Genomic DNA, 11872 nt, shown 5'->3' on the forward strand with positions numbered 1-11872 from the left:
AATATTGTTGTTATCGTTTTTGTTATTATAATCATTATCACTAGTATTATTAACATTACAATAAAAACAGCCAGACATATAGATAGATTATCATTATCCTTATTATCATCATCAATCGATCATTATCATTATTATTATAATCATCATTATTGTCATCACCATGATTATCGTTGCTGTTGTTATTATCATTATTGCTGTTGTAGCTGTCACTATCATCATTATTAGTCTCCTTGTTCTTGTTGGGTGTTGCCTGTGAAATTTACCACCAAAACGTACTGGCCCGAACGTTCCGAGCGGGGAGGACGCGGAAGCCGTCGCGTTCTTCGTTTTTTCGTTTTTCTCTGTATTTTAGGTAAGCATTCTTCTATCACTACTATTATTATTACTTCTACTACTATAACCACTGCTTCTATCTGCTACTACCATTATTATCACTTTTACTTCTACCGGTGCTGTTGTTACTATTACTACTGTTACTTTTACTACTTCTACCGGTCTGCTGTTACTATTACTATTGTTACTGTTACTACTGTTACTATTACCGTTACTATTCTACCGGTTACTGTTACTATTCTACCGGTCTGCTCTTACTATTACTACTGTTACTTTTACTACTTCTACCGGTGCTGCTGTTACTATTACTACTTCTACCGGCCTGCTGTTACTATTACTACTGTTACTGTTACTTTTACTACTTCTACCGGTCTGCTGTTACTATTACTACTGTTACTTTTACTTCTTCTACCGGTGCTGCTGTTACTATCACAACTGTTACTTATTACTGCTCCTACCGGTGCTGTTGTTACTACTATTACTATAGGCTATTTGTTCCCATGATTATATGATTGTTGATTTTGGTATTGTCATTTTGCTTATCATTATTTTTTTCTTTTCATTATATTTCATTATGTTTTTTTTTTTCATGTCCTCACTATAATTATCATTGATGTTATTATGAATATTGTTATTAATACTATTATTCGCACCCTCATTATTATCATATTTATTATTATTCTAAAGATAAAAATAAAAATTATTACTATCATTATTATGATCATATTTTATCATGTTATTGATTATTATTAGCATTATCATTTTTTTTAATCATCAGTTTTTAATATTGCTATTTTTTTTAAATTTTTTTTTTTTCATTAATTTTTATCATTTATAATTTTATATTTCATTTATTATTATTATATCATTTATATTACTTTTTTTATCATTAATTTTTTTATTTTTTTAGCATTTTTTTTTTTATTCTTATTTTTAGTTTTCATTATTATTATCATTATTTTATCCTATTTTTTGATATTATCATTTTTTTTATTAATAATTTTATTCCATTTTTTTTTTATCATTATTATTTTATTTTTAATTTTTTTTTTATTTTAAAATTTTTTATTTCCATTTTTTTAATATATTTTTATAACTTTTATTACTTCATTATTTATCATTTCATTACTAATAACTATTTTTTTTTTTTTAAATTTTTTTTTTTTTACATTTTTAATAATTAATTATAATTATGATAATTATTTTTATTTTAATAATAATAATTATAAATTTTAAAAATGATATATGGTGATGGTAATGGTTTTAAAAATTATTGTTATCTTTACTATAATCATTATAATTTTTATCAATTTTACATTAGTAATATCATCAATGTTATTATCATTATCATTGTAACCACTCTATTTTTTTTTTGTCTATTTCTGTGATTTTTTTAATTTTTTTTATTTTTTTTTTTCCCTTTTAAGGGGGTTGCGTATTCCTGAATATTGTTCTCAGGTCTTTAGAACGCCATTGCTTGTGCATTCGAAATGAAATTAAATGGTCGTTATATTTACATTTCTTATTCCACCGTCTCTAAAATGCATAGATAATACATTGTTATTATTGATTAGAATTGTTAGGTCAATGAATGGCCAATATTGATAATTTTTTTTCCAAAAATCACACCCAATCCCAAATTTCTCCCATAAATTACCAAGGAAATCACGCCCATTTATCGACATTCCTTCCAGATATTTGCACCTTTTTATTTTTTTCTAACTACGTTTAAAGAGCGAAGTCCTCCAGAAAATTATCCCGAGAGAGAAAAAACGATCTATGTGAAGGAGCGTGTAAGAGCAAGATGGTCGCTCGGACGTAGAAGGTGTCTGCTAAAACTTCTTCTCATTTTTCACTCCTGCGCAATTCCAGCAAACATTTTCCGGCAAGTTTGTGTTTCTTTATGGTTCTGCTTGTCTCTGTGTCTGTCTGTGCTTTAATTATTGTATGATTCTCTCTATCCTTTGGTGAAAAAGTAGGAAAAGGAAGAGACGAGATACCACCCAATAACCAGCTCGCAAAGAACATTTTCCGAGGTTCTTGTTATTGTTATGGAGTCCTAGTGCGTTTTTTTCTTCTAAATCACGACAGAGGAACTTTGCTATTCTCATCGGAGGTACATTGGGTGTTGTTACTTGTGCCAGACTTGCAATTGCTTGGTGATTATAAATTTTATGTGCATATTGAATCATAGCGACTCTGGGATTTTGGGGAGTGAGTCAGTGAGTCAGTGAATCAGGCTCCTCTTCTGGTCGTATTTCACCACCAAAACGCATCCTACGTTCCGTCCACGGAGGAAGATCGTTTCTTTGTTCTGGTTGTTGGTGTTTTGAGCAGTTTCCCCTCAATATTTAAGGTAATTTGTCCTATCCATTAGCATTGTAGTTTTAATTAACACTGGGTATGTCAAGTAAATGTCAGAAGAGGTACGTTTTATTGATGTTCGTTTATGGCTTATTTTTTCTCATGGGTGTAAGAATTTGAGATGTGATTCTTCTACCAGGTAAACCATTCTAATTACACTGTTTTAAAAATAAAGGAAAATCAAATTTGACAGCTAATTTTAACAACTTCTGGCCTCATATTTCAAAGATAGCTTTAGTATTTATCTATCACATGTCATTTTTATATTATTATCTGTTTCCTTTGTTAGATTTTTTTTCCAAGATAACATTTATTATGCGTAAGTGTCTTTTAAAATAATTATCCTGAAATAAAAGTACCATTTTATCTTTAGATTTTAATAGTTGACAAATCCAATGCATTAAGCAATATACATATGATCCAGGGTAACTGTTGATATTTGCTTTTTTATTTATATACCACTTACATATGGGAAGAACTTGTGACAAAATCTAGGTGTAGTTTTTAATTGATAATAATGACGCTTTCACAGAAGAGTGTATGGAATCGATAACCCCAGGAAGTCAAAGAAACTTTTCATCTATAACACTACCAAGGGAAATTGAAAATTGAGAAAATATTTTATATAGAAATATTACTGGAGCAGCTCCTTTAATTACCATCCTTTCCAGACAAAGAAGTTACAAATAGATTTATGTTTTACTTGATGTCCACTTGTTTAGGAAAGAGCAATCCATTGGAAAATTGGATTCTTGGACATTCAATTTGTCTATAGATGAGGATGAATGAAAACAAACCTTCAATCAACTGGCCCTGTTGGTTATTGTTTGGAGCTTTGAGTAGTTTGACTGCTTGAGGCATGGAGCTGGATCTTGTATCTTTTGTGTGCGTGATGTATGTATGTGTGTGTGCTTGTGTATGTATGTGCACGTGCGTGTACTTGTTTGATACTGATTTGCAATATACATTGATTGTGCACTCAGGATGCACATTGTTAAATGTAAACCCAGTGGTGATAGCTTTGTGCATGATATGCCATGTGGGTGAGTAAATTGTAAGAAAACCACCTTTCTTAATATTATTTTTTACAATAGAAAGAAATATACTGTAATTCATATGTTCTGTGCTTCCCTCACTCCACCAAAAACTCCCAATTTCACATGGGATCCCTAAGCCTATTGGATACTGAGGGGATAATTGCTTGTATTGAAAATGGACATTATGACAATCATATAGTCATACTAAGGTAATTTGCCAATCTCTAACACAATCACAAGTTACTTTACAGTGTCTTGAAACTAACTCAATTAATTTAGTTCATAACTAGGTTCAGAATGAGGGGCGGGGGGGTACAGAGGGTTGATTCTCAGATGACATATATGGATAGAAAAGATTTTAATTTTTTTTAAAGGAACGGTTTGGAATTAGTCTAATCAGTTGTCAAAGTATTAAGAAAAATACATTTTGTGCAGTGTAAGTAATATATAGCATCTTTCAAAACAGTACCTTTTTTTTTCTTTTAATCATATAGACTGTTCATGTCTATTTGAAATTCCCTGTGACCCATTGGTGGCAAGGTATCAAGTGATTGCTGTTTGTAGCCTCTATCTTCTAAAGTTTACATACTGAAAGATGGTTGGGCATTGCTGGAATTCACTAAGTTGCCAGGTGTAAGCTTGTGGGTGTTTTTAGAACGTGTGCCAAATCATATTCGAGAAGTGTAATTGTGTGACATCTTATTACTTGAATTATTATTTTGGTTATGAATTCTCTGATGATAACTGAACCTTTGAATGCTCTTCACCATGCTTTTCCATTTTTGTTTATCCCAACTCCTTTTAGCACCTTTTTCTAACCACAAGGCCACAGAGAGGTATGTTGGCCCCTCTCCCATATAGCCCCATACCACCACCACCTCCACTAGGTCTTCTCCTACGTATCTGGGCGGCCTCATCTCTCATTCAGTCCTCCTTCCATGCCCCCTCCAATCATAGTAGACCATTGCACCCATCATCCCATCCCCTTACCCAACTCCAAAGACCTTTTCCTTCCTGTTCATATATTTGTCTCCTGGTTTGGCTATGTTACTTGCATTTTGATGTTTTTTCTGTTTGTTTTGTTTTTATAAGTATACATGATAGGTTATTTAATACCTTGTATTATAAATGTTTTTTTGCATTTCCATATTTTTTCCATACTCATTAACCCATTCATGACAATACACATTTTTGCCTACTCCCGCTTTTGCCGGGAAGATAACAAGTGTTTTCACGCTGTTTGGGGCTGCGCTGAACCTCTCAGAGTGTTTTTCACCCACCCTATCCATATGGTTTACATGATTGCATCTACAGTGTAAAGGCATGTAAAAATATTGCCATGTTCATAGGAGTTATTTTAGTATAAAGTCATGTTACAGTAATGCTTTTCTAGTGTTATTTTTATTGAACTTTGCCTACATTCTTCACCTCTCTGTGATAATGTCAATGGAAATTGGAAGCAATATTTTAGTGGGGCATCAAAAAACATGGTTTATACTTGTGTATATATATCCTTCTTCTTCTTCTTCTTCTTCTTCTTCTTCTTCTTCTTCTTCTTCTTCTTCTTCTTCTTCTTCTTCTTCTTCTTCTTCTTCTTCTTCTTCTTCTTCTTCTTCTTCTTCTTCTTCTTCTCTTCTTCTTCTTCTTCTTCTTCTTCTTCTTCTTCTTCTTCTTCTTCTTCTTCTTCTTCTTCTTCTTCTTCTTCTTCTTCTTCTTCTTCTTCTTCTTCTTCTTCTTCTTCTTCTTCTTCTTCTTCTTCTTCTTCTTCTTCTTCTTCTTCTTCTTCTTCTTCTTCCAAAACAAAAAGAACAGCAATATAAATAATCATATGTGTACATAGGAGTATGTACATTTACCTGTGATGTGATGTTACATGATATCATGAGTACCAACAAATTAGAAATAGTATTACATTAGTAGTAGTTTTTTTTTTTTTCTTTTTTTTTCTTTTTCTTTTTCTTTTTCTTTTTCTTTTTCTTTTTCTTTTTCTTTTTTTCTCTTAGCTAATCACGTTTGTTTTTATAATATTTCTGTGACTGATCTTTTTATTCAACCAAACAATAGCAGAAATTACCATGTTATCAGTATCACATAGTTTTCTGTGATATCATTTTTTTTTTTTTTTTTTTTTTTTTTTATGTTATATCACATTTTATGACATTCAAACTAGAGTAAAGTAACAGAGTCTAAGAAATTATGAATAATTATTATATTTAAGAACAATCTAGTGTTTTAGTGTTGACGTTTCAGCACATCACAACTGGCCCTCCTGGAAATTGACAAGAAAATGCACGATGGGGATATTTTGCGACCATGTGATAGGATATCAACCGGCATGAATGGGTTAATATGTATGGGGAACATTTTAAATTTTGATTATAGATATTATTTCTATCTGTATGTCTGTGTGGTCTGGAGGGCAAGATTAAATTGAGGGATTCCATTCTTTAGGAATTAACAGCTGTGCATCAGCCAATAAATAGCCACATATATTCTGTCAAGATTATGCTTGTAGAGCTCCCTTGCAATATATTGTCAAATAAGGAACCTAAAATAGAAGAACCAGAATATAGAAGGTGGATGTATTTTGGTCATTGCTAGAGCACTGATGCTGCAGAGGTTAGGGTAATCACTAGATACAATTGTGTTGTATCATAGCATATTTCAAGTGGATTTGAATAGAAGAGTCAGTTCAGTTTAATCTGAAAACAAATCCAGTTTTGAGCCTCTGGTATTTTATATACCAATGACTGTTCACAATAAGCCGTCTGGTTAGCTCAGCGGTAGCGTGTCGACTTCACATCCCCGTGGTAGGCAGATCGAGCCCCGTCCAAGCTCGTGAGCTTCCACTGTCACCTGGCGGTTACCGACGTAGCTGGGCACTGCGTTGGGTAAGGACCAAGCTCAGATCGAGTCAACACTTGTTGGCACATTCTCTCACGAGTCAGCACACGCTGACACAGGTGGGCTCGCCTTAGTGCATACAAGCCCGGCGCAGCATCTGCTCCGCAAATCTGGCTTATCCTTATCCTTATGTTCACAATATCTCTTAATTTTTTTCTTCAGAATTTTGTTATGTTTAAATCTTGTACCAGTAAATATGGCAGTTTTAATTTGGCATAGAGCATGACCAAAACCTTTCTCTGGAGAACAATATATAGGCTAGGTTTAGCCATAGGTTTGTTTAGGTTTTACAAAATATCCAGGTGTTTGGGGGGCTGGCTCCAATATCCAGTCAAAGGAGCTTTGGTTTTGGAAAAATTTAGGTTATGTTTAAGATTGTAAGTAACCATTTTTGTATTTCTCATTTTATAGGTGCATCAGTAACAGTTGCGGAGTCGTGGTGGCGGGGGTGCAAGACGTTACACGGGACGTGACACTGGAGTCGACACGGACGGTGGTGGTGTCACCACCTTCCCCCACCACAGAGATGTCGGGAGACCATAAAAAGGTAGAATTTCTTACACTAACCCTTCAGTTATAGTCTTGTTGCTTTGGATAGAAAATTTATAAATATATGTATGTAGTTTTTTATTAATCACTTTTTCAGTATATAGTTGATAACATCTTGCTATATACAAGTTTTGATATCCTTGAAGGTATTTTAGTGAAGAGCTTTCAATGATTTTCTTTCAGGTTATTAAAGGGAGCCCATCCCAATATGTAAAGCTAAATGTGGGTGGGTCTTTACACTACACAACTATAGGAACTCTCACAAAACATGATAACATGTTGAGAGCAATGTTCTCTGGACGGATGGAAGTTTTAACAGACTCAGAAGGTAAGTGACATTGTTACATTAACAGCCTTTTGCCATTTTGAAAATAAGAGCTTTTAGTCATCCCACCCCCTCTTTTTTGTAAGAAATTCTAAACAGGATAAAAATGTCTTCAGGTTGGATACTGATTGACCGGTGTGGAAAACATTTTGGCACAATCTTGAACTACCTAAGAGATGAAAGTATACCAATGCCAGAGAACCAGCGGGAGTTGGAGGTAAGGATATTTTATGTGATTTACTTAGGAGTTGCATAAGCTATGTTGTGAAACTGACCAAGCTGTGATTGAGGCGGTTCAACTCCAGCCTTGCTAATCTCACCAAAATGCAGGTTGGACTGTGGTTTGTGACATTATGTTTAAATAAAGTCTTTGATAGGCATGATGATTTTATTGTATCTATGTCACTCTTGTGAATATTTCTAAACTTTAGGATGGCCATTTTGAAAGTTTTCTGTTTAGGAGATAATGACACATAAGGACTATAAATTTCCACATCCTTTTCTTAGCTAAGAATAAGTTGAAGCATATATAAAGTATCAGTAGTACCAATGTTCCTATTATTTATTATTTCTTTCAAATCTATTGGAAATTATTTACAGTGATTGCTCTTGTCGCACAGACGAAGCCATCATGTTTGTTAATATTTTATTTCATGCCTTTGCTTGATGGTATGACAAGACAGGGTTGGATATATCTTGCTGAAGTCAGACACATGACATTATGAAATCCAGGCTCATAGATTTTGACTCCTCAGAAACAGGATTTTTAGTTCATTGACACAGAGGGTGTATGTATATGTGTAGGGGTAAACAGATGAAGTCTGGTGACTAAATGTGTGAGAATCATCTAAATGTAAAATAGATAAAAAAATAAAACCATAGTGGACAACACATGTCCTCAATAGGTGATATCAAATATAAACCAAACAGTTTAAAGACTGAATTCAAGACTTATAAAAGAGTAGGATGGGCAGAAGTGAATAGGTGGGCAGCTGAGGGACAAGATCAGGAGGTTGCACCATGAGATGGGGCTAGATATATTTGTACTAAGATTAAGGAGATAAGGATGATGGAGAATCAAAAATCATTTTAAAAAGAGATAAAATAGTCAGTTTGTTCTGGGGGGATGGTCACTATGGCCTTCCTAAGATTTTCAAAATGCTAAAGCAGCATTGGATACTTCAGATGGAACTCAAAACTGTTCAGTCTGCCCATCAAAACATCAAAAGTAATTTTTCTTCCTTTTTGCTAGCATTTGCTCTATTGATGACATTGTTTTTATGCTATACATCAATTTGGTATTCATTGATACTACTCAATCTTTAAGGGTTAAGATGTGTGGTTTTGTGTATTTTCTTTATTGCATGAATAATATGTAACATATAGATTTTTTTTATATTACTTAATTTACTGATCTGTAAATAGGTTTGAAGGAAATAGAATTAACTGTTTTTATAATATGTTAGAGGTTCATTTTACAAAATTTTCTTGCAGGAGTTATTGGCAGAGGCGAGGTATTACTGCATGAGCGACCTTATAGCTGAGTGCGAAGATGCAATGAAGCAGAAAGAACCTGAGAAAGATCCTGTGAAAGATCCTGTGTGCTGTGTTCCTCTCATTACATCACAGAAGGAGGAACAAATGCTCATACAGTCAACTACCAAGCCAGTTGTTAAATTACTTGTAAATCGACATAACAATAAATACTCATATACAAGGCAAGGCGAATGTTTTTTTTATTATTATTATTATTATTTATGATTATCCTTGATAATATGTTATATATTTTGTCTTGCTTCAGTATTATGTATTTCTAATATCATTGCATTCCTTTACAGTACATCAGATGACAACCTATTGAAGAACATTGAGCATTTTGATCGACTTGCCTTGAGATTCAGTCGACGTGTTTTATTCATTAAGAATGTAATAGGATCTAATGAAATATGTCTTTGGGCATTCTATGGACATGGAAAGAAAGTAGCAGAAGTGTGTTGTACATCCATTGTATATGCAACTGATAGGAAGCATACAAAGGTAAGGTTTAATCACATATAGTTAAAACATTGACAGGAATTCAAAGTCTTTATATATTAACAATCACAACTTGAAAAATATATATACAAATAAAACTATAATGTTTGTATACAAGTTGAACTATGCACAATGTATACATGCAAGCAGAACTATGTACAATGTGGATGTATGAGGAAACTTCATAACATGATTGGACATCATCCATCGTGTGAGAAATATTCCGATGACATGATTTGACACCATCTGTCATGAATGGGTTAATACTTTCATCAGTAGTCTTATGTTTTTCTCATGTACACTCTATGTATATGTGTGTCCCCCACTTAGGTAAGTATTTAAAGAATGTGAAGAAAGAAGAGAGAGAGAAATTTGACATGGCATCTCCGACGAGTCTTCAGTTGGGTTGTGTAAAGATCAACCTACCTGCTGACCCGTAGTGGAGGCTGTGTTTGCTAATCAACGCTTGCTTATCTACGAAAGGATAGCATTCTACAGTGTTGGCTTTATTTTTCACACGAGCTTTGTTTATCTTTTATTAACCCATTAGTCGCAGTTTACAATAAAATATGTATACAGTCAAGTGGCAGGCTTATATTGTATGGCACGGAGCCATCCGCATTTACAACCAACTCTGCCTTGACAACAAATCATGCCATCTGCTGTCAATAGGTTAAGGCTTGTTTATTTCTTAATTTTAGGGACTTGTTATACAGATATGTTTACTCTGTAAGAGATATATTTATCAAGAGAGAGAGAAAGCAGATGCTGGCAGTCCAGGTAGTTCTGAAATAATAATAGTAAATGGGAATAAAAATTTGGTTAAAGTTTTCAACCATGTAGGAGTGATAGAAATAATGAGCAAATGATTGCTTTTATGGAAAAAACAAAGATTTGTTCTATAGATATATGCAAATAAATGATGTGAAGAGAAGAAAGATAGAGTATATAAATGCATTTAGCTGAGTTGGAATCTTTTTGTCTGTGCTAAGGAAGTTTGTAGAACATATACATTGTTATTGTTTGTGTTTTTTTCTTCAAAATTTATATTAACCCCATAAAGTGTACACCATTTTAAGATCTGATGCAGAATTGCATTAAACAATCTCTTCTATCTACTCTAAGTCAGTCTGCAAATTTTTTTGGCTGCCTGTGGAATATCGGTACAGATTATACTTGTCTGCCTTCACTAAGCATGACTAAATTTAGTATACACATCCTTTAGAGGTTCAGAATTGAAATACCAGTAGGTGTTTGTTTACCAGTATGTCCATGGAAATTTGAATTTAAGATGAGAACAATTGTGTTGTGTGAAGTTCATTGGTTAGAGTTGGCCAGTAAATATATTAAGTTCAGACTTTTCAGAAAATATGTATTAATAATCTTACAATATTTTGTGGATTTAGAAATTACGAAAACTTATAAGCAGTTTTCCTTTTATTTTATTATTACTATTTTTCTGGTTGATACAATTATCTGCCTTTTCAGGTTGAGTTCCCGGAAGCAAGAATCTATGAAGAGACCTTAAATGTGTTACTTTATGAAAATCGCACAGGACCAGATGCTGAGCTAATGCAGGCTACATCAACGCGAGGGGCAGTGGCACCAGTTGTATGCACATCTGATGATGAGGAAGATAGGAGAGGAGGTGCCTGTTCGCAGTCAGGCTTGGGAAGGCTGAGATCAAACAAAAATAATCAGTTGAAATAAAAGGGTTGAATTGGTTAAGAGACCTTCTTCAATTCTCATAGATATTTTTACAGTATAAGAACTGTTTATTATCATTTTTATTATTATTATTATTATTATTATTATTATAATTATGAATATAATTATTATTATCATTGTCATCAAGCAGCTCTGGGCAGAAGTTAATATTGCTACCAGAGGTTTTGCTCAAATAAGTGAACAAATTCACAGCTGCCAACATTTGACAAAATTCATTTCTGTAGCTGTAAGGGGATCCTGACAATAATAGCCCATAATTTCCCTGGTTAAATATAACATTTGTTTTACTTTGAGATTAATTCAGCTTGAAATTTGGAGGCATAGCCAGTTAATGGAAAAATAAATGTTGTTTTAATGTCTGTAAGTAATTTGTTATATTTTGTTATTATTATTTATCAACTGTCCCCAATTATTTTTGAGGCCCACTTGAGAGGAATTTCTTGATATTGTATATATTTTATATAGATATTTTTAATTTTACTAATTTCGAAACATATGCCATATGATAGAACACAACTAGTTCACAACAGTTCTATAAACCAGATATTGATCAATAATATTTAAGGAATTCCACTGCTTATGTGGGTACGTTTTTCAA

At 33.1% G+C, this 11872-nt stretch overlaps 1 protein-coding gene across 3 annotated transcripts in view; it reads left to right on the forward strand.

Annotated features, from left to right (window-relative positions):
* The first annotated feature begins 277 nt into the window (after positions 1-277).
* LOC122262827 (BTB/POZ domain-containing adapter for CUL3-mediated RhoA degradation protein 3) overlaps positions 278-11872 on the forward strand; it is a 12339-nt gene continuing 744 nt past the window's right edge. Inside the window, exons 1-8 of one of the 3 annotated variants that reach the window (XM_043030993.2) lie at positions 278-352; positions 2068-2218; positions 7050-7185; positions 7371-7515; positions 7629-7729; positions 9007-9230; positions 9351-9549; positions 11035-11872. The exon at positions 11035-11872 is cut by the window's right edge and continues 744 nt beyond it. In XM_043030993.2, coding sequence (XP_042886927.1) covers positions 7165-7185; positions 7371-7515; positions 7629-7729; positions 9007-9230; positions 9351-9549; positions 11035-11256 — 912 coding nt within the window. In that variant the 5' untranslated portion in view covers positions 278-352; positions 2068-2218; positions 7050-7164 and the 3' untranslated portion in view covers positions 11257-11872. Of the gene's footprint in view, positions 353-2067; positions 2219-2336; positions 2690-7049; positions 7186-7370; positions 7516-7628; positions 7730-9006; positions 9231-9350; positions 9550-11034 lie in introns of those variants that run through there. The other 2 variants (XM_086548007.1, XM_043030994.2) reach the window with 2 other exon arrangements.

The sequence above is a fragment of the Penaeus japonicus genome, unplaced genomic scaffold (genome assembly GCF_977035675.1).
Source record: "Penaeus japonicus unplaced genomic scaffold, GWHDUDI00000001_assembly GWHDUDI00000002, whole genome shotgun sequence".
NCBI lineage: Eukaryota > Metazoa > Arthropoda > Malacostraca > Decapoda > Penaeidae > Penaeus > Penaeus japonicus.